Source organism: Pomacea canaliculata, linkage group LG3, assembly GCF_003073045.1.
Source record: "Pomacea canaliculata isolate SZHN2017 linkage group LG3, ASM307304v1, whole genome shotgun sequence".
In the NCBI taxonomy this organism is placed as follows: Eukaryota; Metazoa; Mollusca; class Gastropoda; order Architaenioglossa; family Ampullariidae; genus Pomacea; species Pomacea canaliculata.
In genome coordinates, this window is record NC_037592.1 from 5,456,317 (window position 1) to 5,484,272 (window position 27,956).

A 27,956-nucleotide genomic window follows, 5' to 3' on the forward strand; every position below is an offset into this window, starting at 1 on the left:
TGCATTGTAAATTTCATACTTTTTTGACAATATGCTGTGATTAATTCATTCAAACCTTTCACCTTTCATACCAGTATGATCTTGTATTTTGATTTTTCAGCCTCCAGAAACCAGATATTGTTAGAGGCAGCATACAATGGCGCAGATATGATTAAGACATTAAGATTCTGCATTAGGAGGAATCCCTCTGAAACCAAGATCAGGAGAAATGTCTTGCCAAGCACCATGAAGGACAGCACACAGACTTTCCCTCCTTTTTTTTCAAGAGCTGACCATGGCTAGGCTAGGACCTCAAAGTTGCAGCCATGAAGGATGTTTGATGGATTTGTTTAGCATTTTCTTGAAACACTTGAAGCCTACAAAGTGCCTTCTCATCAGAAGAGGATTTAATAATTGTGTTCAATAGTTGGATAAATGCTGTGCTGGTACCTCTTCAGCCAGACAGCTTTCATGTGAAGACAACAATATGGACACAGGCAAGTATTTCTCTCCGCGACTTCTGGATTACCTTGTCATAGCTGGCAGCCGGCATCCAAATAGCAACAACCATGTCTCACAGACTCCAGAGCTGTTACGACGCTATCCCTTGGAAGACCACAAAGACTTTGCCCTGCCTAATGATGTCATCTTTTTCTGCCAACCAGAGGGGTGCATCAGTGTTGGACCAAAGCGCATGAGCCTCAGAGAAACCACTTCTTTTGTCTTCACGTTAACAGAAAAGGATTCTGGCATTGTTCGCTATGGAGTATGTGTCAACTTTTATAGGCCTTTTGAAAAGCGCATGCATTCATCAGAATGTTGGCAGAAGGTGGATCGTTCGTCCACAGGTAGCACTCACTCTGTAGAAACATTAAGTTCATCAGAATGTGACCGTCCACGCTCACCAAGGGCTCGGCGAAAGTCAAGAGTCCGCAACAACACCTTGACCTCACTATGCATCATCAGCCACCATCCCTTTTTCTCCACATTTCGAGAGTGTCTGTTTATTCTTCGTCGCCTAATTGAGGCCTGCCATGATCGTAGCTGTGTACGGAGGGTTGGAGGATCCAAAGCTACTGCCAGGTCTGTAGAGGTTCCTTTTCGGGCTTATTTCTGATATAAAATAATTTTGATTGGAACCATCATTGTAACATTTGCTTTGAAAGTTATAATAATAACAGGTTTCTTGAAAGAAAAGTAATTTTAACTTCACAGAACAACACTGGCTTATGAAGAGTATAGTCTGTCTCTGGTTGTTACTATTTAGTAGTAGTAAAGCTAAAGGTAGTTCTGCGACCTTACAGTGTAGGGGAATGATATGTTAGACCCTCAGTTATCCAAACTATTGCTATTGTGAGGGTGGTGTCCATTTCCTCTTTTTTTGCTGCTTTACCTTCAGAACCCTCTATAGCAGTGGTTCTCAAAGTTTTTGGGACCGCGGTTACGGCGGACCACCAAGGCCTAAGTAAAAAAATATGGCGGACCACCAAGGCCTAAAAATCACTCTGTACTAAGATAAGATAAGATAAGATTACTTTATTGTCCAGAAAAGGAGATTTGTCTTCCAGCATGCAAGCAGTCAGAGTAAAAATCAAAGACATCAACAATAACATCAGCAATGACAGAAGTGAGCACACACACACCCACACACACACACGCCCGCATCAAGGACAATACATCAGTGGACAATACATCAGTTCCATGACTACATAATGACGGCGTGTAACAGAGATGGGATTACGTCATCCCCATTGTGTGTAACACTACTAGTCGCTTATAGTCTTTTGTTTGTTGACAGCAGAGATGGCCGATGGGATGAATGACCTCCTGTAAACGTTCTTTTTCACAAGAGGGACTCTCAATCTCCGTCCTGAGGGCATAGGCTCGAAGCGGGGGTTGAGTGGATGGGTGGGGTCAAGCTATGAATTTCAAATTTAAATTGCCGCATTTGTTTCATTACAATTCAAAACTAAATGTCCTTTTGTAAAAGTAATATAGTAATAAGTTGACATAAAACTACGTACCTCGTTATTTGTAATTAAAATGTTAATGTGAGGAATGCATCACTTTAAACATCACTTTGATGTCAGCCGCGGACCACCTGACTTATGTCCGCGGACCACACTTTGAGAACCACTGCTCTATAGAGTCAAATACCCTCTCTACAGGAGGAGGTATGCTGCATATTTGTTTTGGGTTCAGATTTTGCTCGCTAACTACTAGGTTGTTTGCTTCCCTAGTAGTAATATTAGTAGTATTAGATCCAGCAACATGACTATCCAAAAATTCTCTCTGTCAACTGACATTTCAGTGCCAAAGAGTGATTCATCCTGCACAAGGTATTTAAGACTTTGATGAGTTTTGTTTTTTATTATGCATGGCACAAATAACATTTTGTATTGTGAAAGCACTTAAATTCATCTATATTATTTTCTTTTCGTGTAAAGGGACACAGTATGGGGGGTGCTGACAGGTCAAACCAGTGAAAATATTTCTACACTGGTTATGCATGAAGTTCGTGAGATTGAAACATGGATTCTTCGACTGCTCAGTGCACCAGTTCCAGTACCAGGCAAGACACGTGTAGAGGTATTAAAATTTTATTTAATCATATATGGTTTGCATTTAATTTTTACTTTAACCTGTTAAAATTGTTTGCTTCTCCTTTGTGAAATAAAATTTGCTGTAAAGTTTTATCATATTGCTTATCCACAATGTTCCTTTAAATTTATCCTTTTATCTTTTCTCTTTTTATGCTAATGCTACTTAAATATAAAGTAACATCCATAACTTCATAATGATCTTGTTTATATTCATATTGCAAAGATAGCACTTTATGTTTACAATGATTGCTTATATAACTACACATATTGGATGCATCCATCTGACTAAAATTTATCTGGGATATAGTTTTCTTAGTTTCTCCTTTTCATTTTTTTCTCGGCTGGTTTTCTCAGATTTATATCACTAATTATAGCATATAATATTTGTGGACTAATACAACATTTATTTCTCATGTTGAAATACTAAGATACAATCATGAGTATACATGTGTAACATTTTACTTTTTTAAATAACCATCTCATCAATTTTATGCTAAAAATAAAATTTATCATGGTCACAGTTTAAGGTAACATCTGGCAGAACATAAATTAGCTTTTTTAAATTACATTTTCACATTTTAGTGCAAATTATTTTTGAGTGTGTGTGTGTGTGGTAAAAGATATATGGGTGAGAAAGGAAATGGGTAAATGTGTGTATGCATGTACATATACAAATCATATATATCTTTCAGATCTTCAGATTTTTTTCCCTAAAAGATAGGTTTCATTACTTTTTTAAGTGGACCATATCAGAGTCTGTTCATAGGATAGTAATCACAGTATATTACAAGACAATATTTCTATCCATTGAGTCAATGTTTTTGGCATGAAGAGTATATAGAGAAGCACTAGTCAAAATAATTGATGTAGTCCATTGGATTGAGAAGAAATGTATGTCATGTTCTTTAAAACTTTTATTGAGTGGAAAGGGAAGAGTCTGTGTTGTTTAAAGCTAGTGTTTATTTAAAAAAAATTGAAATCAGCTCTAAAGAAATTGTACCAATATCTGATATGTACTCCTCCATATTTGTAAAAGGTTGAAGATTTGGCATATGTCATTCATGATATGGATTATTATAATGTGCTATATGTCAAGACAAGCAGCCTAGTTTGATTTTCTGACACTAGCAGAAGTATAAAGTGTGTAGACATAATGAAACTCCTTTTAAAACCAGGAACTGTAAAGATGGCCAGATATTTGAGATGTCATTTTCAGGAAGAGCTTAGCTTTATCTGCTGCTTAGATTTAAAAGATATGTAAAGACAATACTCCTTAGGCATAGTTCATCTACTGCAGAATACTGCTGATAATGTCATCAGTTGGAGTACAGAGTATAGCCCAGAAAATAACTCTTATTCAAAAAAAAATATATATATAAATAAGAAAAGATATAAACAAATGTATCTTTATTTTAGGAGTGGTTTCAGACAGATAATATTCAGCTCTGTTATCTATTGGGTTATAAATACATGCCTATATTGAGAGAGAGAGATCAGAAATGTTGACGCATAATAGGTACTTAAATATTGCGTGATGGTTAATGCATTGACTATTGTAAGTAACCAGAAGGACTTGCAGTTAATGAATACAAAAGAAAGAGAAAATTTAGATGTTACCCAGATATTTTGCCGATTTCCTGTGACTCAGTTTTCTTTGTTATATCCTTAGTTTTTACACAAGATTTTTTAAAAGAAGATTGAGCATGAAATTTGTTACTGTACAATTCTACATAAAGTAGAAGGGTAGGAGATTATATGTAGTTCTAGGTACACTGGCTTGCTACATTTCTTTCCCGAGGCATTCAGAAGCTTGCATTTTGAACTGATGATATTGATCGTGCTTCACCAACTAGACACCATTTGGTCCTGGGCAAATGCCAACTTGAGATTGATCCCAGTAAATGTTTAAGATAGGGGCTTGGAAATAACATCAATGTTGAGGTATATGTTATTCATGTAGCAATAGATGAAATGGAGAATACTTATTCACACAAACATTATAACATTGATAGACCAATAGCTCTGTGTAGGTGGGAGACAGATGCTTCTATTTTGGATGCAGATCATCATATCAAATGCAGTCCAGGTTTCATGATGAAAAAGTTCTTGAAAGTAGTTCCTCTAGGCCAGTGGTTCTCAAAGTTTTTCGGACCGCGGACCATTTTACCTAAGTAAAAGCTATGGCGGACCACCAAGGCCTAAAAATTAGTCTGTACTATGAATTTCTAATTTAAATTGCCGCATTTGTTTCATTTTAATTCAAACTTAATGTCCTTTTGTAAAAGTAGTATAGTAATAAGTTGACATAAAACTACATACCTCGTTCTTTGCAATTAAAATGTTAATGCAAGGAATACATCACTTTAAACATCACTTTGCTGACATGACGACTGTAGCCGCGGACCACCTGACTTATGCCGGCGGACCACTAGTGGTCCGCGGACCACACTTTGAGAACAACTGCTCTAGGCTGATGCTTATACATTCCACTTGTCTGGCCACTACCTCCAACTAGTTATTTTTAAAATAAAAGAGGAGTTTTTCTTTCTATTTTTAAGAAAAAGAATCTTTTTGGTAAATAAAATGTGTGCACTTCTTTTGCAACCCAGTTGTCAAAAGTGAAGGGCTAAATTTCCTTCTTGAGGAGCAAAGAATTAAGGCTGTTGCAAGTGAAGGGTGAAAAGAGTTATCAGCAGGAAGCAGTCAAAATCCGGTTTTTCAGTTGATGCTGTTGTGTTTTGAAGTACTTTCATTCGCCTGTTTGTCAGCACACCTATTTTGTAAATCAAACTAAAAGAACTTTTACAGTTCTATGCATGCATTTTCTGGAAAATTTAAAGTAGCTTCAGAGTGACATTCTTTATGTGCACATTATATTAAAATGCATTGTAAAACTCTTTGTCATTCATTTAAAATAATAATCAAGGATATTTGTAAAACATGGAATCCATGCTTCACATTATAAAGTGTTTACATAAAGGATGTAAAATAATAATACTCTTTACCTTATCAAGAATATACTCATGCATTTTCACATGCGTGCATGCACACACAGAGGACACATATTTTAACCATAGATAAAACAGGTCTACAGTGAGAGTAGAGCTACTGCAAGAGGTATTTCTATGACAAGAAAGTCTTGGAACAGATTGAATGGCTTGAGCTGAAAATGGCAGGCAGTTCCATAGTTAGGGTTCAGTTTTAAAATGTGACTTTGAGCTGTGTACAGCATTTGTGCAAAAACAGGAAATGATTCAAGTTTGTTAAGATTGCAAGACTGAGAAGATATACCCATTTATACATTGTTCTTACTTACTCCACCACCTCTTTGTTGTCAAAATATCTGACTGCTGAAAGTATAGCACATTGTGCACTTCGAATTTGCAGAATGTCTGTCTGCCCAAGAAAATTGACAGACCATTTTTTTTTCTTTTGTTTTATCTTGTTTGTCAGCCTCTGGGCATTGATTTTTTTCCTAGCAAGGTTAAAGATGATTATCTGTCTATGCCAGTCCTTACAAAAGTTTCTGCAATATCTCTTTTTCTTTTATGATCTTTAAAAGACAAATTAAGTCAGTTGATATGAATAAATTTGGCAGGAAAGTTCACTAGATTTAGATTTAAAGTGTAGGATGGTTTACTCATGTTTGTCAGATTAAACCTGATTGATACATTTTTATTTATAACTTGTATTTTGTACTTTTATTGCATAAGTCAGTCATATTTTGTATTGAAAGAGGTATTCTATCTTCCAAACTCTAATTACTTTCATCTTTTAAGAGTTATAAACAGAAAAGACATTTTGGTTTCAAAATGTTACAACTTTCATTATCTACCTTCAGTGTGTTTTCTAGAGTAATAGTAAACATTAGCCATCTTCAGCTTGATACTGTCTACTTATTTTAATAAAGTTTTCAGTAGGTTTCCCCTCAACTCCCCACTAACTGTAGTGGTGCATCTTTGATAAATCAGGATCAGAAATTGTCATGCCTTTTGGCATATTGACATCCTGGATTTAGATTGGAGCAATTGCCTCACAGAACTATTGATTTTCCTCAGACTGCTGTGCATCACAAAATTCAAGGAAACATGCCAGACAGGGAGATAAAGAGCCATTATTAATTTAGACAAACATGCACACACACTTCCTCAATTGTCCCAACTACCTCACCCTCACTGTTAAGGAATGTTGACTTGTTCCATGTATTTAGTCTGTGCTTCCCATTCTTCCCTCCACCACTTTTATTATACATCATCTAAAATAATATCATAAATAGCATAAATGATAATAATTTAAATCGTATGTATAACAACTAAAAATAAAAATAATGCCAATATTGTCATTTTTGCATCCTAAAACTTTTGTATAGACTTGGAGTTTGTCATTTCTGTCTCTTCTCTGGTATAGGTGAATGTGCTTCCCAAGGAGCTGCAGGCACCTTTGCTGTTTGCACTGCCAGACCACACTCGATTTAGCCTTGTGGATTTCCCTTTGCATTTGCCACTTGAGCTGCTAGGCGTGGACACTTGCCTGAAGGTTCTCACTGCAATTATGTTGGAGCACAAGGTCTGTATTTTTACTATCTTTTTCTTTCTGTGGGTTTTCTAAACACGTAATTTTGTGTGATGTTACACTCTCCTTTTATTGAAAGATGAAGGATAGTTTGACACAAAAAAGATGAAGAACTGCTGTCTTGAAGCATTCTTTCATTACATTTTAAGCTTACGAAAAGCCTTGGTGATGGGGAACAAATATAGTTTTGAGATTGTGAACAGTACTAGTTCTCAGTCTTGCTAAAGATCTTCTATTAGCCATAAAATTATATGTCATCAGGTGATTCTACAGTCTCGAGACTACAATGCACTGACAATGAGTGTCATGGCGTTTGTGTCTATGCTTTATCCACTGGAGTATATGTTTCCAGTCATACCCCTTCTGCCAACTTGCATGGCCTCTGCAGAACAGGTATTGTTTTTCTATAAATAGTAAATGAAGAAAGGTAATCATCAAGTTGTAAGAAATATGAGAAAAAGGTTTAAGAGGGCAGAGAAGTTTGTTATAATCTACTAATTATAAAAGGAATTCTTCCTTCAACTTTTTTACAAATCTATATTTGGCCATAGAAATTAAATATAAATATATTCTTCTGTGAAATAATAGAATTTTTGGTTTTGCTTGGCAGCTACTACTGGCTCCCACCCCATTTTTGATTGGTGTGCCTGCCAGCTTTTTTCGCTATAAGCGGGATTTTCCACTGCCTGATGATATTTGGATTGTTGATTTGGATGCAAACAAAGTAAGAATACTTGAATGTATACATAAATTCACAGTAAACATTAGTCCAAAGACATAACATAACAAGAATCATCATAGTAATAAGTAACATAAATACCAAGTACTAACATTCTAAAGCTGTAAAGATTTGCTTAAAAAAAAATTAAAAAAAAAAAATAGAGAAACAAGTGAAAGCACTTGCTACTTTTGCACATGCTGAACATTACTCATCCTTTCGTGGGTAGGTGTTCTCGTGTAGACAAGTGCCCAGGCACAGAATCATTTGACCACAGCAAGAAAGAATGCATAAAGAAATATTAAATTATATATTTTTTTTAATTCAGATTACTTCACCACCTAACGCAGACCCACTGCCTCCACTTCCTGAACCAGAATGCACTGGTCTCAAAACACACCTTAAACAGGTAAGACAGTCTTTGAATCTTCAGAATCTGACCCGTCTTTTTTGTGGTGTGAATATGTGTGTTAAAATAAACTCAAGAAAGAATTACCATATTTCATCAAAGTCCATCAAAAATAGAAGATAGTTCACATTTCACTTCTCTCTCCTCCCCTGTCTTCCACTCTCACTTTTTTCTTGTTTGTTCTCTGTCCTCAATCCCAAGATATGTAACAGTGGTGTGTGTAAGAAAGAGAGAGAGAGAATGAGTGAGTGAGAAATAGAATGAGTAAAAAAGCTTTCATATTATTCGAGGTGCGGACTATGTATGCTTCTGTTCAATGGGTTAAATCCAAGTTTAGAGTGTCTGAGCAAAGTTTTATCCTAGAGGAGAATGATGCATGCATGCATGCATGTTTTATCTTTGAGGGGAATGAATTTGTAAATGAGTGTAATGCTACTGTAAAAGATTTGCTTTAGTGCAGTCTAAGAATATTAAAGTTTGCATAGACTTTATAAATATATTGAGTTCCTTAAGTCCTCTTTGAAATAGTCTGGACATAACATTTAACTATTGTGCTTGGTTCTTTGGTGCAAATTTTGTCTGAAAGAATGAAGCATCTCTTGATGTACCTTCTTTCTTTGTCATGCCACCATGTAGCTACTTTCTTTTGCTTTTGAAACATTTGAAGAAGTCTGGGCATCAATCACTGAATAACATCAGGTGCTCGTCTCATTTTGTGGACTTGCATATCTGAACATGTCACACCACTTTTTCACCTTCTTAATTGACTACCAATTAAAGCTAAAATAGACTACAAACTCTCAACTTTATGCTATAGATTCTATGATGGCTCCTCCCCTCTCTACTAAAATGTGGTCTGTCCACCCTCCTGCTCAAAACCTTTGATTCTTATCAGACTTGTTCATTCGATCCATGTCTCCCACAAAGACTCACATATGGACAACCGACGTTCTCCCTCTGTGCTACTATAGGTATTGAAACTATCTTCCATATCGCATTCGCCACTTGAAGGCTGTATTAAACGTTATCTTAAAACAAATCAGTTCACTAAATGCTATCCCTGAATTACGATCTTTAACTCCATTTGCAATATTGTCTGTTATGCAAACCATTATGTAACTAGTCTATCTCTACACTATTTATAGTATATATATATATCCCTTCATACATTTGTTCATTGCATTATGTTCTTGTACTTCATCTTTATGTTGTTCAGTGTGCCTGCACGTATCTCACTGTCCATTGTCCATCGTGTTCATTTCTCATTACTGGTCAGCAGAGAAAGTGTGACTTATCTTTGTCATGATGCTGCATGATACAAGTAAACATATTATTATTATATCTTAATATTACCTTTTTTTAATTCGATTTATTTGAATCAAAGAAACCCAGTGCTATTGCAGCTTTAACAAATACACTTTTTTGTTGACTGATTTTAAAGGAGCTTGAATGATTTGTATAGATAAGGCACTATGATGATTTTTATAACTATATGCAAAAATCTTATTTTTAGCCATTTTTTTTTTCTTCTCATAACACTTCAAATAAAGTCAGAAGTGTTGGGTGAATGGAACTTTTCTTTAGATCAGTGCTTTATGCTAAAATAATCATTTGCTTTTTTTTTTTTTTTTTGACATAAAGTTTTCTTTGTCCAGGCACGTACTGTGTTTGATTGGTCTCAAAATGCATTTCAAGCAATTGATGGAGCCAGGCATGCAATATGGGGGTCATATATCATCATAATCACAACTTGATCAAAGATAAACATGCATGTTCCAGAGGCAGAAGTGCTTAAATTTTTTTAAAATTTAGGTTTGCAGACTATTTTCTTTAAAGCCAGACTTAACAAGAACTGCAATAGGTTGGTGATAGCTTTTAACTGGATGTCAAGTATTGTGCCTGTTTACCAGTTAATACTAATTATATCTTTGTTCATTCAGCAAAGAACCTGGTTTACATAAATGTTTACTTGCAAGAGTACCTGTAATTGCCCAAGTGATGTCGTTTCACCTTCAGTGGGTGGGTAGGGGAGACCCTGGATTATTTCAAGTTAAAGTTGGGATAAACATTGCTATGCTGGATAACAACTCATAACAGGTAAAACAAAAAAAAAAAAGATAAAAAACAATAGACATACTGTGGAACAAAATACATAAGCCTAAGATATATGTTCTTCTAAGAGGAAATGTTTCATAATATAAAGCAGGGAGCAACACTAATACTCAGCATGACTTGCTGCCCATTATGCACTTGCGTTTGTTTTGCACTTGTGCATGACTGTTGCAAGAATAAAGTCTGCTTCTCAAGCTTTGTGCTTGGCTTTTGGGGCTGCTGATTCTACACTAACACATTTTCTGTTAACCCCATTCCTCTTCTGCCAGGCTCTGGCCAGCATGAGTATGACTCCACAGCCTATCAAAAATCTTGATGCTATTGCTCAGAATCCAGAGATGTGGCAGCGTCGTGAAAGTTTTTCATCTCAGACTGGATTTAACCCTCTCATTTATGGCAATGATGTGGATTCTGTAGATGTGGCAACACGTGTAGCTATGGTAAGTGATAATTCTCTTTATTTAAACAAATATTTTTGAGTATTTTCTGATGGTGATTCTGGATGCCATGGTGTTTCCCTGCTTTTGCTTTTCATGAAGTCCTCCCTTATTTGATAGCTTTGATCTTCAGTAGCAATAGCTGTTATAATGACTACTGTGCTTTGATTCCTTGGCATTAAAGTAAACACTAAGACAGCTTGAGGGAGTAACTTCTTGCAATCATGGTGCACACATTTGTGTGTGTATGCATGCAGAAGGTGATGGTGCTCATGTGCCTTACAGGCAGTTGTGTCCCTCTGTGTTTTTGTCAAATATTGCAGGCATCTCTATGTATATACAGCGCAGTTGGGAACACTATATAAATATCCTTCATTGTTATTAGTCTTCGTTAAAAAAATGAATAAGATATCTCAGCAAAAATAATTTTTAGTGAACAGTATCTCTGCATGTATATGAGGATGTTTGTCAGTTTATGAGTGTTTTTATGTAAAATCTATTTGTGCTGTGGTTATGCAAACTTTTATCCATTATGCTTATCTATGTCCTGGTTTGTTCACACATTCATTTCAGTATTCCTTATAAGGACCCACATGTATTTTTATATATCCTAGCAAATTATCACAGATGATTATGTGTGGCTTATATGTTTTTTAATTATTAAATGTAAGCCTCTTTGGCTGTCCATGCCATGATATATTTGTTGCCTAGATGAAAGACTTCAGATGAGCAGCATCAAATGCACCTTTCTGTCAAATGTATATTTAATTCCTGTCTACAGCCAAAATACATTTGAAACATCAGGGCTTCTGCTAAGGCTAAATTCTTTGGGGTCCCAGGGACCCCTTCTTCAGATTTTTAAGGACTCCCTGTTCTTCGCCCAAATTTGAATGGGACCCCATTGACGAAAATTGAAGGGGTCCTCCGAACTTTTAATGCGTACTGTACGCAATTTTTTGCGTAAGCAGAAGCCCTGAACATGCTAAATAATAAACTTTTACAAGGCTTAAATAGGCAGGTATGCACTTAAAGCTAGCACAAATCACATAATGCACGGTCAAGACTATTACCTAATAATCTGTCTAAATTATCTAAAATAATAATTAAAAAACACATGAACCACGCATAATCATCATTCTCATTCATATAATAAGATAAAAACACTTTACCTGAGTTAGATAAGGTTAAAGATTTTACTTTTAAAACCCACCTATGCTAGTACAATGTTTCCCTTTTTATTGAAAACAACATAAAACATGAGGTTTGGGTCTGACACAGAAAAATTTGGCTTATTGCAATGGCTTTATTAGAATTTTTAAAGGTAAACAACATACATTACTACCATAATATAAAATCATTCCTGTAAGAAATTTGTTATCATCTTTTTAGGTTTTATAGATCCTGTTTTGTCTATGATTGTGATTAAAAATACAAAGAAGGTCAGTTTGCCTATTTGTATTTGGGAATTAACTTTTGTAGCTATAACAGCAATAGTGTCAAAATCAAGTGTGTTTAAAAATGTGCAGTTGAAAAATAAAATGTTTAATGATTTATGCACTTAGAATACTCATTATTGATGTATCCTTAGAGATGGAGTAGAATGATTATATACATGTCAAATTCCTGTACTAGGTACGCTTTTTCAACTCACCTAATATCTTGGGCAACTTCACTGAGCATACTCGCACATTACGGCTCTACCCACGGCCAGTAGTGGCCTTCCAACTGTACAGTTTTATGAAGTCACGGCCACAGCGCACACATTTCACTGCACGACTTGCTCGCACCCAGGTAACAGCTACTTTTTTTCTTGAAGGTTGTCTTTTAAGTTTCATTATATAGCAAATGTAGAGTTGAAAAAAATATGTGACTTATTTTCTTTTGTTCACTCTCTTTTGAACATGCTTCTGTAGGTGGGACATAAATGTATTATTTGTGTATTATATCCGTGGCAGTTACAAAACAAAAAAAAGAATTGCAGTTGTATGTATGAATTTAATGTAAAGTTAGATTTTAGTGTACTTCATTTGATGTCATTGGAGTACCATTTAAAGATAGTGAATCCTCATCTTTACATTTTTACAGGCAGTGGAGTATTTCGCAGAATGGTCACTTTGTCCTAACAATCTGGTGTATCAGCGAGTTCAGACAGCAGTTTATGACCCTTCTTTGATTGGTGATAAGCCCAAATGGTATGCCCAGCATCTGCAACCTGTTGAGTTTCATGTGTATGACAACTCTTCATCGCTGGCTGCAGCTATCACATCTGTCAGTGAAACATTGAGTGACGATATACCAACAGGTATCTTCATGAGGCTGCTCTGTTATGACTGCTGAATTTAAATGGATTTTGTTTTTTTGTTTTTTTACAGTTTTTAAGTTTTTGAGTTCCTACTTTAACAGAGAAAAAGTGAAATTTCATAGTCCATGTTTAACTATTAAAGTCAGCATTGAAAGTATTTAACTTTCATATTTATTGAGATGCATATATTATAAGGTGACCAGACGTCCCGATTTAGGCGGGACTACTGCCTTAAACTGTGTGCTCATAAAATGTCCCGGTAGGATGCCCAATATCCCGCTTTCATCTAAAAAGTCAATCAATGTCCTGCTTGTATTTAAAAATATGATTACCGTACATTGATTCGCATCTGTGACTTTGGTTTTGGCTTTTGCCTATTGCCATTTGTTTAATAATTTCAAATTTGTCTCCTAGTTTACTGTCTTTCGCCGTTTCCTTGTCAGAAGAAATCTCCTCCCCCCTCCTTTTCAGTTTTTTCAGCGCTCCACTCTTTTTTTGGTGATGACACCATGATCGGCACTTGTTAATATTTATAAGCCTTGTACAAGGCTTGAAAACTGCTGTGAATGGATGTTTAATTACCTGCACTTACCCAGTAGCAGCTGCTCATTTTTTAAGTTTAGGATACCATCCTGTTTTGAGTGTGCGTTTGTGTTTGAGTTCAGTAAATTATAGAAGATAAAACAGATCATCAGCATATTATTTTAAATTTGTCATGATCTGATTACTTTCATGAATTATGTTTTCTGACATTTTTTCTGTCTTATTTTAATCCCAGATATCTTGTCATTCTGCTGCCTATTTTACCTTTCATTTAAAGAACAATCATGATGGAATGTATTGAGAAAATGAGATGCAGAATAATTTGATGCAAAGCAACTTTCTTTGCTTCCTAGAGTTTGGCTGTCCCAAGAATGTGAACATATCAACAATTAATACAAATACATTATAGGCTATGCTGTTTTTTTCTTCTTTGGCATAATTTGGCAGGTACCTGACATTTTCAGTTAAAGATGGATGAGAAAAAGGAGTCAAATGATTTACCATTTCTTTCTATCTAGATGAAAGTGGAAGTGACAGTGAGGGAGCAGAGAGCACCAGTTCAAGCTATTCTTCTTTGTCTGATCTTATTGCGGAAATGACCAACAGTGAGATTGATGGGGAAACACCTTGTGAGTAGCAGTTATTCATCTTTCTGACACGCGTAGAAGAGGATTGAATCAAAAATAATTTTATTGATAATTGATAGTTTTATCATAATAGCAGTGTAAAAGTAAACTTTATCAGCAACTTTCTCTATGATGAAGTAGACAGAAGTACAATTTGTTAGCGTGGTATTCCCGATATATATATATATGAGCTAATACTGTGAATATGTTTGGCTATACAGTAAAACCTCATTAAGACCTTCCATATTTCAGCTCTCAGATATCTTCATTAAAGATCTTTTGCAGGTCACATCTTTATAAAAATAAGATTTTTGTGTTTGTGCTATTGCGATATTTTGCAAGAATCACTTTCAACAAATATATACATAGTAGACTTTAAGAGAGCATCTTTGTCTACCAAAGTACGTGTGTATTGATCAATTGCTCTTACCTGGAGAACTAACTTCCCTATAAATCTTCGATCAAGCCCAACAATGGCAGAATAAGTAAACACGACAAATGAAAGCAAATACAGCAAAGAAAAGCACAATGATAGGTTTTTAAGAGCTTTATTTTCAGCATCTAAATAAATAAGCGTATTTGAAATCATGGTTTGTGGAATGAAAGCAGACTGGTTAATTTCCCTACTAAGAATCTTCTCAGTTATGACCTGATTTTGCTGGATCTTAGCAAATGGTAATAAGGAGGTTTTACTGTCTTAAGTCAGAAACTGGAGAAAGGAGACAAAGATAAAAAGGTGATGTTGCTGACTGTACCCACTTGAAATGTGGGTTGTCCTTTAGAACAGTGGTGGGAAAAATTTTATTTTTGTGGGTCAGTCTCAAAATTCTAAGCTATGTGGTGGGCCAGAAAAATATGAAAAACCCAAGCCAGGGGACTACACAACAAACCTAATGATAATGGAATATACAATACAACTTTATTAATCCGCAAGGGCATTTACGGTATGATGACACGCCAGCATGAATGCACAACAAATGAGTGAACAATGGCGTTCACTTACTAAATTTATTGTGTAAAGGGAAGCTGTTTGAATTCACTCACAAATAAACTTTAAAACCACCCTTTCCTTTGAAGGCAGCCTCCCCAATGCTCTTTAGTGACTCCATCAGACATGTCAGCCATGTTATTTATTATATTCGTACTCTGTCTCCGTTAAAATGTTACGGACTGCCAGTTTCTAATGCTGTGGTACTTAATAAATTAAATTTCAATCAAATTAGCCTAGGCTGAATAATGAAAACATGTGGACTTTATATTTTGGCCGACGGGCTGATCCAAAAATGTCTGCGACCGTACTTTGCCCACCCCTGCTTTAGAAGATACCTATTGACAACCAAAGAGACTGACTTAACATCTTTTCTGTTTATGCCTACTAAAACTAATGTGGTTTTGTCAGATAACAAAGAAACTAACTGAAATGTTTTTTCAGTCAGTCTGAAGCGATAATCATTGTGTTATGATTAATATCATTTTATAGAGTAGTTTAACCTTTGTGCTGTAAATAACAGCAGATTAGTGGCATGAGCATGGTTGTCTGTATATATGTGTGTCCTTAAACAGCCTTTGTGCCTGAGAATCAGATTCTGGCTGTGGATGAAGCCAAGGTGTTCTGTCCCCCTGACAAACTGCATGTTCCTGAAGCCCCATCCACCAACAGCGACTCGGCCTTCTCTCTGCAGGAGGACAGCGACATGAGTTCCTCCGAGTCATCAAGTGCAGCATCCAGCCCTGAACCCCATGATGTGCAGACCAAAGACTCAGAAGTAATCAGGCTTGGTGTTAACAACTGAAATGAAGCTTACAGTTCAGTTGTTATAGGGGTCATTAAAGAAAAATAAGAAGAAAGAACAGTTAAAAATAACCTATTAGGTGTGAAATGCATGTTTCATAATAAATGCTACCCAGTGATATTTTTGTTTTGCATTATGCGTTTGCATGTTTGTGTGCACATGTGCATGCTTGCATATGTTTGTGTGTATTTAAGTATGTATTAGAGCTAAAACTTTTGCATCTTATTTTCAGGAACATAAGATTTTCAGATATGATTCAGGAAACATCACGGAAACAACATATTCTCTAAGCAGGTTTGTGGTTTGAAACCATTCTTAGCAGCAAGTAACCTTATCAAGAACATAAAACTCATGCTGCTTTTAAGCAGAAGTATTGCTTTTTGTGCTGTACAAAACAAATGGTAGCTTGCTATAACATTAAAAAAGGTGGTACATTTCAAAAACACTGAGATAACTCACAAGACTATGCATAATATGCTAAAGAAATATTTTGTGCAATTATAAAAGAGAAAATAGTAGTGGAGGTAATTCAGAGCTTGGTAAGGCTTGAAAAACCATTGAGTGCTTGTGAGAATGTTTGGCATTAGAATCATATAAAGAGAAATTTCTCAGCTTTGTCATTACTATATTTTTTTTTTCTTTGAGCTAGAGCTGTTGAGTCATTTTCAGTAATATGATGTGGCAGCAGTAAGTTTGGATTGATCTAGCAGAGCAGAGACAACCATTTCATTGGTATACTTTGCACCATTTGTTCTTAATGTAGAAGCTTTTTTAGTTTATTCCTTGTTGTTCCTTTGAGGATCATAGGGCTGCAACAATGTTCTTAATGTAGTCACTGTAATTTTATCATCATTCTTTTTATTTCTGACACCTTAAAAGTGCTTCCTAACACAAACAGAGAAAGATGCTGGCTGCCTACAAATTTCAAGGTTAAATTATTGCTGAAAATTTTTTAAATAGAGAACATACGCTTAACAGTATTCACAGGGGTAGCAAATGAGACTTTATATTTATTATCAGAACACTGATTTAAAATGTTAAAATGTTTCTCAGCATGAGTCGTACAGATCTGCCAGGAAGTCCACACAGTCCTAGAAGTCCTGCAGCTGCCCATCAGGTATCTCCTGCACATCTTGGTTCTCAAGGGAGTGTAAGAGGTAATGTGCCCATTTCTCATGGGGAACAATTAGAAAAGACTCAGCTCTTACCTCCACCACAAGGACACAGAACTCCCTCCCCGCGTCCACATCTTGGGAGTTTCTCTAGTGGTGGATCCAGCTCATCCACCAAAAAAGGCTTTAGGGTTAGTTTTGATTAACTTTTTAATGTGACTAATAGAAATTTTTCTCCCTCAGCTTGTCAGAAATTTCTCCCTCTTCTTTGCTAGTCAGAAACCTTTCTTCCTCCCTCTTGTCTGTTGCCATGTTTCTCACTTTTGTTGACATTCACTTTCCTTACCCCATTTATTTTTATTTGTGTGGTTAGTTTTGCACATGTGTATATGCATGTGCATTCATGTACATGCGCATAAATGCATGCAAATATATGTATGCATGCAAATATTTTAAATGCATACCTTAGCAACAGTATGATAAGTTTAATAATAATGATGACCAACATTTATAAGGCAACTTTACAACAGGTGCTAGTAGCATACATTTAGCCATGTACACCACACAATAGACATTCTGCCTTCCAGATATGAAAAACATCTCATACTCAGTCAAACGATAACAAACAATGCCACATTTACATCTAGTACTTTCTAAACAAGGACATTTTTAAGTTATATTTGAAGGTTGAGAGAAAAGAAGAGAATGAAACAGGTAGGGTAAAGGGTAAAGATTCCAAAACTGAGGTATATCATAGGAAAAGAAACAGAAGAGGCCTAGACAAAGACAACTGCCAGTTAAAGTAAGGAGGGAGAAGGGTGAAGTATAGTGAGATATATTAGGAAGGTAGCTAGGAGCTAAATCAATCATGGAACCTTGCATTTGATGCGCTTAGATATAGGAAGCCAGTGCAGCAGCAGCATTAAAGGAGTGTGAGATTAATGGTGGTGTGTTTGAAAATAAGTCAGACATCAGAATATTGAACTGAAAACGTTTAAAGAAAAACATTTTCTGCTTTTTTATATTTTTTGTAGATTTGAATAATTTTGTTTTGTACCTTATGTGGTGCAGGGAGGGTCAGACACTGGGTCAGAAAGAGGATCTGGTCAGTCTATTATCTCCACCATCAGCAATGAGCTTACAGACATTGCCCATTCTGCAACCAATACTGTTACAGAACTTTTCAGTGAGTGTGAAACAGCTGATACTTTGTCTGTCTTTGTGATTGAAAGAATAAACACCAAAATAATCAGCAGGAGCCTTTATGTATTGGACGTTAATGTGATGGTCAGCATTCTATGGGTATCAGAAGAAAATCATTTTAAAATTCTATTTATTTTTAAGAGATTGCTTGCACACATGACTGTATTGCATTCTCTATTGCCTTCTACCGAAACATTTTCAACATTTCAACATTTGCATTCTTCACATGACAGGCTCCAATAAAAACCCACCTTCCAATTCCCAGCCAGTGCCAAAACAAGTCAACAAACCTTTTACACCACTGGGTAAGACGTCCGTTTTGCTTGTTTGAATATGTTAAACAAGTTACCATTATGTTAATGGTCTTTATAGCACCTCATATAGCAAGTCTGTCCACAGCCCTGCCCAAAGCCTTCGCAGTTCACCAGACTCCTGCATTCTATCCCTCCCTCCCACAAAGTCACATACGAACAACGGACTTCTCCCTCTGTGCTGCTAATCAGTGGAACTCTTTTCCACATCACATTCACTACTCGGACTCCAAGGCTACATTCAAATGCTCTCTGAAAACATATCTTTTTATAAAGTACTATCCCAGAATTACTATTCTTAACTCCCTGGCAATACCGTCTGTCATGCTAAGGGTCATGTAACAACTCTATCTTACACTGTTTATAGTATCTACATCCCTTCATAGTTTCATCCATTGCTTTACGTTCTACTCTTGTACCTCATCTTTATGTTGTTCAGTGTGCCTATATGTACCTCACGTGGCCCTACGCTCCTCGAGAAGTAACAAGGAATAAAACAGACCTCACTGTCCACTGGCTGTTCTCTTTCATTTGTCATTACTGGTTTGCGCAGAGAGTTCGATCTATCTTGTTTGTGATGCTGTGCATCATAAATTTGCAATTTTTTTTTTCCTTTAACATTTTCCTGTAGACTTTTTTTTGGTAAAGAGTAAGAAATAAAATTGTATAATTCTCTTTAGTCAAAGCCAAACAGTCCTATAACATTACATAGTAAAGACAACACCCTATTTTAAAATACTTTTTTTGAACTTTGTATAGTTCAGTTCCTTGCTTATCCACTAAATAAATCTTTCAACATGTTCAACTAAACTGTAAATAAAAAATAATTGATGTTCACATGACTGGCTTGTCATTTTCAGTACAACTTGTCATATTCCCAAAATAGCAATGCATTTTTTTTTTAAATATACATTTACTGCATTTTATGAGATGGCTTTTACACAGTTCAGGCCTACCTTTGTCATGTTAGGGAAATTATGTACTCTCATAAAAGCCAGGTTGGGGTAATTTTACATAAATTTTATTTCCCAGGAAACCGGAAAGCTCTAGTAGAAAAGTCTGGTCTTGTCAAGCATGCAACAAATATCAAACAAAGGGATCAGCCCAAACCTACTGCAGCAGAACCAAGAGGATCCACAAACAGGTGTAGACCATTTAATATTTTTTCTTTTTCTTTTTTAGTTAAGACGGTAACGAAAAAAAGATATTTTGTAAATTCATAATATATTTTGACAAAGATTGATATTAAAGTTTTTGAATCTGCAGCAGTACTATTCCACGTCACTCAAAGAGAGCAGCTCTAACAAATTTTTATTTTTCAGTGAGAATCAGCAATTTTTGAAAGAAGTTATTAACGGGGTGCTAGATGGACAGGGTGTCAGCTGGCTTAAAATCAGTCGCATCAAAAAGCTTATGGAAGATGAGAACTATCGCAACTTTGTAGTCTCCCGGCTGAACCGTAACCTAGATAAAAAGGTGCCTGAAGATGCTCGCCATATTGAAGATGTTGTAAGTTAGATTGTTATTTTATATTGATATTCATCTTTTATCTTTTGTGTATCTGTACCTTTTTCTCTTTCTTTTCTTCCACCCTTTCTTTTCCTCTTATAAGCATGTGCAGTTTTAATTCAGGCATGTTTGTGATAGAGAAGAAAACCTGTCGGGTTTAAGATTCGCGCAACTGCAATTTTTTTTCAAATCAATTTGCTACATTACACTCAAATCACTACTTTATTATAGGATACTGTACTAAATTGTGAACAGATAACTTCTTTCTGAGATGGTTCTTTAAGTTGTTGAATACAGTTTATAACTAATAAAAACACATACGCACCAAGCTTATCTACTGCAATTTATTTTGATGTTTAAGATTTACCTTATTTATCAATTATCTGAATATCATGAAGCATGACAAATCTACTCTTGTATGTTGTTCTTGTTATTTTTCCAGTGTTTGTCACGGCCTGTATTCAAAGGCATGCTGGGTATGTGCAAAGCCATCATCTCAGGTCTTGAACACACTATTCAGAACCATGGTCTTGGTGGCATGGCATCAGCTTACATGGTACTTGAGATTGCTCACACACACTATTGGGCGCGTGACATCAATTCTACCAAAAGTGATGTAAGTATAATAAAGCACAAGCTTGAGCATTTTAACAGTGCTTTTGCTGGTTACTTTTTGTTACTTTTTTGTCTGCAAAGGCATTCAAGAAAGTTTCAAATTTTGAAATCTTAAAATGTCCCACATACTAACTGTTGTGGCAGTTGTCAGATATATATTGCTGAAATTTGCACAAAGCCATTTGAATGAAAAAGGCTTAGCAGGAAAAAGTTGTTCCACATTTAATTAGGATGCTTTTATTCCATCTACCTTTCAGTTAGATTTTTTTTCCACAGCTGAGATTTTTTTATGCATGCATGTGTGCACTATCTTTCAGGCATCATCATTACATGGAAGCCAAGAGAGCCTGCACTCCAAAGAGGAACTTTCAATGCGGCCTGATCTTCGACGGCATTCTGATGACCAGGTTGCATCAGCTTCTAGTAAGTGCAATGTGGAAACTTTTTTTTTCTGGATATCTTTACCATGCACAGTATCTTTTATTGATTAATGATTTCTCTTGACCCAACTTATTCTGATAATACTTCAGTGATCTGTGTCAAGGATGCTTTTGTGCATTCCAGATTCACCCATATACCTATCTAGATATTTGAGTGTTCCTTTGTTGCACAACAAAAGACAAACTACACCTGTCTCCTGCAGGCCCAGTCTACTTCAATATATAAATATACATATATAGCACAGATTTTGAAAAGAAAAACAGTAAGTAAAAAATTTCACGGACCCACTTTCAAACCAAAAACAATCTCGCTGTCCCCTTCATGCTAATTGTGGCTCCTGCCAAGTTAACTGAGTATTATATTTCTAGTTTAACATGCGTGGTACTAAAGATGCTCTAAAAGTCACTTATTATAATAACAACAATTTAACAGTTTCTTTTTTGGAATAAACAGCAGGAGCCAAAAAAACAGAAAACTGTTATCTGTCATTCTAGAATCCATGTCCTTCAAATCACACACAATACATTCCAGACAGAAATTCCGGGGGTTGATGTAGGTGGCAGCCCAGATTCATCTCTTAGTGCCATCTCTCAGGCCAGTGGTCCTTCTACGTAGCCAGTGAAGCTTGAGCCTCTGCTGTAGCTCTTATCTTTGACTACCCAATAAATTCTGTACCTTTTTCATAATTTTACAATAGATTCACAGGTGTCTTTTAAAAAATAAAAAGTTTGGGTTTTTTAAACTCAAATTACAATTCTTTCAAAACTAATAAAATTGAAGCAGATGACAAAACTTTCAAACATTTTCCAAGAATACAACAGGACAAAAAATGTTTGCCTTGCTGGGAAGACACACCTCCACTCCCCATAGGTAGTTGCTACCTATATTTACCCCCATCGTCGCAGGACACACAGTCATGCACCATAACCATAAGTTTGCCAGAAGTGGACCATGGTCAATCAAACCACTAGTAAGCAAAGACTGAAAGAAAAATGAAATAAACGATATGAAAAATTTATTCGATTTATAAACAGAGGAAACATGTAAAAATAATATAATAATGAAGGGCAAAAGAGATGCCTCACACACAGATAAGAAAGAGAAACAAGTCAGGGGCACCATCAGGCATGTGAATGGCCAAGCCACCCAACGGATGCAAGCACATACACAAACATACATGGAAAGTACTATATGCACACTTGTACTGTCGAAGGTACTATATGATTTTTTCGGCAAATCTTGCTGACATCCTCACAGTCACCAATCAGAACCATTTCAGATGATACAGAAAAAAAAAATCACATACCCAGATGGCTTTGTAATGGATCTGTTGGTCGTTCACTTGTCAAACTGTGGCACCGGCCTCAGGACTATGATCTTGCACCGCCTTAAACGTCCGGCAAGAGATAGGAAAAACGTGTGCATCACTAGAGCCAGATAAAAATATTTTTGGAAAATGATGTTACGTGTCATCTTTGGCATGTTTCCCTATTCACATACATCCACAGAAAAGTGACTGGACTTAACTGTGCAGGTAATTCATAAAAAAGCAAGAAAAATGTCTGACATGCAACACCTTAAAGAACCTTCTAAATATTTTTTTTAAAAAAGACTTGAAACACAAACCCTCATAATCACTTGTTCAGCACAAATAGCTGTCCACAGCATATTGATGCAGCCACACAACTTGAGTTCAAAACAGGATGCTATATCACCTGTCTATTACAGTCTGATACAGTTAAAATGTGATTTGACAGTGATAGGGATCATGAGTAGGAAATGGAGATGGCATTCAGAAAACAGAAAAATATAATGAACTGTTTTGTAATTCTCTTGAGTAGTTCCACTATTAGAACATACATTTTTCTTGTATGTTGTATATTAAAATGTTTTCTTGGTAATTAAAATGTTTTTCGTGGTAATTGTGGTTGTATGTGTATATATAATCAGCAAGAAATCTAATTAATATTGAGTGCCATGTTCTGTGTCTTAGCAGGCTGGCATTTTATGTTTCCTTTGTTTTGTTTGCCCTCAGCCTTTTGTTACCATAGAAACTTGAATGTTTGTCATGTTATTTCCTTTGTGTGGTACAGTCAGGGTATTCAAGATGTTTCCTTCAGGTTTAGCAGATATATACATGAGGAAGAGCTCTCTGATTAATGTGAACAGACCCCATTGTAACCCCTAAGAGAAATTCTTGCATGCCCTTCCTATTAGTAGATTCTTGTTCATGAGAAACCTTTCAGTTGCTATTTTATTGTGTTTCATATGACAAAGAAGTCAACTCATTAATATTTTCTGAAATAATGCTATACTTGCCCTACTGACAACTGCTTTGACAATTTAGGTCTAAATTATAAATGGAAACTAGATTAGAGAAGCCAGGCCAGTATTCTGATAGTGACCAAGTAAACTTTTTTTAAAGTGCTCATTATCATAATTAGTTTTGCTTTGGGAGTTGACATATATGTCCTTTTTCAACAACAGTAGGTTTTTTAAAAAGACAGCCAGTTATAGATACTCTTATTATTTTAGAGTGGATTATTTTAAATAAAATTATTTTAAAATGTTCCTAAATAAAAACTGCATAATAACTTCTCACTTTTGCATGTTCATGTCATTATCCTTACTCCATCATGCAGGCCTCATGGCACCAGGCTTGTGGTCTCCCATCAGCGGCCACTCTCCCAGCCCCATCTCCCAGTACTCTGTTTCCCCAGTTGACCATCCCTCCCCATGGCCTGATTACCAGGCAGGCAAGTCCTCTAGCTGTGAAGCGGCTGCTTTTTTTGCATGGAACTGGTCTAGATGTTGTCCTGTTTGTGCTCATGGTTGATCTTCTCTGCCATTTCTTGCTACTTAGATGTTGCTTAACTTCAACACAGTCATTGAGAAAGATTGCTGTAAAAGTTTAGTCCAGAAAATGGCATCTGCAACATATTTTCCAGAAGAATATGTGAGAGTTTAAAGAAATAATATGAATAATTCTATCAGTAGGCTGGAGGAAGGCCTGTTTATATAATCATCATTGACATATAATGTTAATGCTGAAATTAATGCTATAAATTATGTTTTATAACATAGTTGGTCTTCGATAGTTGCTTCTATGTATGTTAGAACTTTTGCATAATGACTTTCATGGAATTACAATTTTAGAAGGGCTTTTGTCATTTAAAAAGTGACATTTCCACATTATGGAAGAGTTTTCTGTTGTTCTGTAAAATGATCTTGTAATTTGCACCATTTTTGAGAGCATGCTTTTTTTTTCACTGTTTTTGAGATGTCATCAATATGTCAGTTTTTAGTTGCTTTGTGGGGTTGCATGAAATAACATGACTTATGTTTTTAAAGTCATTTAAAGTGCAAACGTGTTCTCTTGTCTCTCGCTTTCGGATGTGTTTTTAAGTCTTATCGTTGCAGCTGACTCTAGCTAGAAGCTATTCAGCATGCACAACACACACATACTCAAGGAAGTCAGTCTGTGAAGTAGTTGGGAAAACATGTGCTTCAGAGTATTTTTTTTTTTTTTTAAAGTTTCATGTGTCTTTATATGCCTTAAGCGCCAGTTATTAATGTTAAAAAGGTGCCGTTTTTCTACTTCACATTGTCCATATACTTAAAATAGTATGACTGTTTTAAAAGGCTGCACATTTATCAAGCTACCTTATGAAGTATTTCTGTAAATAACAACAATTATAAAAATTAAAAAAAAGCCAGTTCTTATCTAAAACTATCACATTAGCTCAGAATGTGTTGTCAGCCTAATAGAAAAAAAGTTAGGAAAGGCATTTTTTCTGAACTTAGGTCATTTAAACTCTGTACACAACATTGATTTCTTAATATTTGTGAAGTTCTTTTAGATTTACTCATACCAAAGCCTTAAGATCATTGGTCCATAACAGGTCGAGGACCCCAATTATTAAAATAGCTGCGGTGGTCAGTGCATTTTCACTTCTGTTTGATATATTTTAATACATAAGGTTGATGTGATTGATTCCCTTTCCTCTTTTTTACTGCACATATATTTTCTTGCATTTGGGGTTTGTTTGCACAGATACTTTTAAAAAGGTGAAGTGAATTGTTAGCATGTGTGTCTTGAATTTATGTGGCTGATTTGTCTTGCTGCCTTAAAAATACCAGTCCTCCCAATTACAGATTGAGAGAGAGAGGATGTGTGTATGTGTGCATGTGCGTTCAGTGGAGTGAAGGAGGTTCTGAATTTGTGCAATCTAAATCTTATGATGTTAAGGTGCCTGCTTATTAAAATGTCAACCTTCACTGCAAAGTTTTAAGTTTCAACCTAAAAGACCTGGTCTTGAAGTCTTGAAATTCTGACTAGAGATAAAGTAATATAGAGTGTTAAGTAGACCTAAAGAGTTTGCAATTGAGCATTATACAGTAAAGAAAAATCCTTTACCACAGCAGAAAATCTAACAAATTTTTCTTAAATATTTTCTTACTGAAGGGTACTGCTTATGTTCTACATTTGCATTCTCCAAGAACAGTCACTGCTATTTAGACACAAAATGTACAACGCTAATATTTTATCTTGTCTGTTACTGTCAGGTTCATCAGTTATTGTGAACGGTGATGAGTTTGAAAACATTGAGCTTGCTCGACAATCATCCCAGGACCAAACACGAAGTAGCTTGGGCCCACCAGCAGAAGTCTCACCACATCATGTCCACCACCACCCATCTCATCATCCTCCACCTACAGAATATCAATTTCAGGGTGACCCACTAGGAGTGATGACAGATCTAAACCGTAACATCGGCAAGTCAACACAGGCATCAGCTTGTGACATTGTCATAACAGATGCTGATGTTAACAATACCAGTGGTGACATGTTGCGAGAAATGGTAAAAAACAAGGTAAGCTGTTTACTTTTTAGTCAAACCATTGTCAGTTATGTAATGCATATCATTTCTGAAAAACGGTAATAGTTCGTAGTGCTGTAGTTTGCAGTTTGCTGATAAAATAGAGATCTTTTTGTACCTAGAATAAACAGTTTACCCCATATGTTTATAGAACTTATTGCAAACATAGATGCATATGAAGAAAACAGAGGTTATTGGCTTCACTGACTTGTACATAGATTGCATGCATGACTCAAATTCTAGCCTAGCTGCTTATATATCATGAACTAGAACATTATTTGCTCAAATTATATGAAATAATATCTGAATAACAAACCCTGGCTGAAACACTGTCTCAGCAAAGAGAAGATAGCTTTTATGAAAGTAGACAAACAGAAAGAGAGAGAAAGATGAGCTCAGGGAAAAAGCTAAAATATCTGGAATAGAATACAGAAACAAAGTAGAAGAGAAGCTTTGAGGGGTCTGAACACCATGATGGGAAGAGAACAAAAGAAATAAAGTGTAAAGTGTGCTGCTTTTTAAAGGAGCAGATTTTTAAAGGAGCTGAACATTTTCTGTATACGGCTTGATGTGAGAGACTTCAAATCATGTTAAGTCCCTTGGCACAGTCATGGATAGAACACGCTGCTGTGATCCATGTAAATCATGTGCACAAAAAGGCCTTCAGAGACTTATATCTTAAAGACACTCCATAGTTTTAAGAGGGCGGCCCGGTGGCGCAACGGTTAGCGTTGTTAGCGCCTGTCACCAATACAGTGAAGGTTGGCTGCCCTGAGTTCATTTCTCGTCTCGGGCACGCTGTTCTTTCTCTGCACGTGGCATCTGTTTACAGGGCTGGCCGCCATCCGCCAAGGACGGTCCCAAGCCCGGCTGAAAAAGGAGGAGGGTTGGGCGTGGGGCCAGCACCCCCACCCCGTAAAACAAATCCTTGCTACCGAAACATCGACAACAGTTAAGACTGTAGTCGATGGCCTATGCCCCAGGAGGGGTGAAAGGGCCTAAAAAAAAAAAAAATAGTTTTAAGTACTTTGGCACGGTCATAGATAGAATGTTCTAGTGTGATAATGTAAACCATGTGTACAACAAACTTACCTCTTGAGGACATAGTTTCAAATTCATCTCTGGAGTGCTGTAGGCCATACATGGGTCCCGTCTTGAAAGTATTCTTACATTTAGCTTCCCACATGGTATTGCTACCTCCTCATCAAAGACAAGGCAAGCAGGCAAGCAAGATGACTGCCATAAAACAACTACCACTCTCTGACGTGTATCTCCTTGCTCTTAAAAAGAGGACAAATCACATAAGTGCAGAACCTGTTATCCCTAGCCCAGTTTTCAGTTACTACCCTCTGGCAGGCGATACAAAGTGCCACTTTCTCAACAACAAAAAATGCGTACCAGAGATCCTTCATGCCAGCAGCCATCACCAGCCTCAGTAAGAAACAAGGACTCATATGCTGCCTTTTTATTATTATTATTATCTTGTATCCTTAGTACTATTTTGTTTGGAGGATGTATATGTGTGGGTTGGATGGTGGTGTGCATGGCCATGTGTGTGTGGTGTTATCAACTTCTGTTGTCTTTCTTCATAAGTGTTCTTTTGTGAGCTGAAGACAAATTTCTGTTATGGGTGTGTGCCTTATACAGACAATGAAGATTGATTAATTGAATCTCATTATGAACTAAACCCATTAATCAAACTTTGTCTTCAGACTATCCTTTAAAGACTCCTGTGTGAAATTCCATAACTTACAGAACATTCAGCTCTAGAGTATTAATTTCTGTTTAAAA

The 27,956-nt window shown here is 36.1% G+C and overlaps 1 protein-coding gene across 10 annotated transcripts in view; it reads left to right on the forward strand.

Moving 5' to 3' along the window:
• LOC112560412 (MAP kinase-activating death domain protein-like) overlaps window positions 1–27,956 on the forward strand; it is a 78,658-nt gene that overhangs the window by 22,062 nt on the left and 28,640 nt on the right. For 8 of the 10 annotated variants that reach the window (XR_003098530.1, XM_025232259.1, XM_025232262.1 and 5 more), the window contains 21 exons: window positions 101–1,062; window positions 2,427–2,568; window positions 6,990–7,148; window positions 7,416–7,547; window positions 7,765–7,878; window positions 8,201–8,281; window positions 10,663–10,833; window positions 12,463–12,621; window positions 12,916–13,132; window positions 14,194–14,304; window positions 15,865–16,067; window positions 16,327–16,388; window positions 17,148–17,397; window positions 18,278–18,392; window positions 18,643–18,714; window positions 19,753–19,864; window positions 20,043–20,229; window positions 20,672–20,845; window positions 21,162–21,267; window positions 23,928–24,041; window positions 25,852–26,159. Coding sequence is in view for 9 of the 10 variants with exons in the window: in XM_025232259.1 (XP_025088044.1) it covers window positions 467–1,062; window positions 2,427–2,568; window positions 6,990–7,148; window positions 7,416–7,547; window positions 7,765–7,878; window positions 8,201–8,281; window positions 10,663–10,833; window positions 12,463–12,621; window positions 12,916–13,132; window positions 14,194–14,304; window positions 15,865–16,067; window positions 16,327–16,388; window positions 17,148–17,397; window positions 18,278–18,392; window positions 18,643–18,714; window positions 19,753–19,864; window positions 20,043–20,229; window positions 20,672–20,845; window positions 21,162–21,267; window positions 23,928–24,041; window positions 25,852–26,159 (3,585 nt within the window). In the remaining variant the exon portion in view is untranslated. The remainder of the gene's footprint in view (window positions 1–100; window positions 1,063–2,426; window positions 2,569–6,989; window positions 7,149–7,415; window positions 7,548–7,764; window positions 7,879–8,200; window positions 8,282–10,662; window positions 10,834–12,462; window positions 12,622–12,915; window positions 13,133–14,193; window positions 14,305–15,864; window positions 16,068–16,326; window positions 16,389–17,147; window positions 17,398–18,277; window positions 18,393–18,642; window positions 18,715–19,752; window positions 19,865–20,042; window positions 20,230–20,671; window positions 20,846–21,161; window positions 21,268–23,927; window positions 24,042–25,851; window positions 26,160–27,956) is intronic. The other 2 variants (XM_025232265.1, XM_025232266.1) reach the window with 2 other exon arrangements.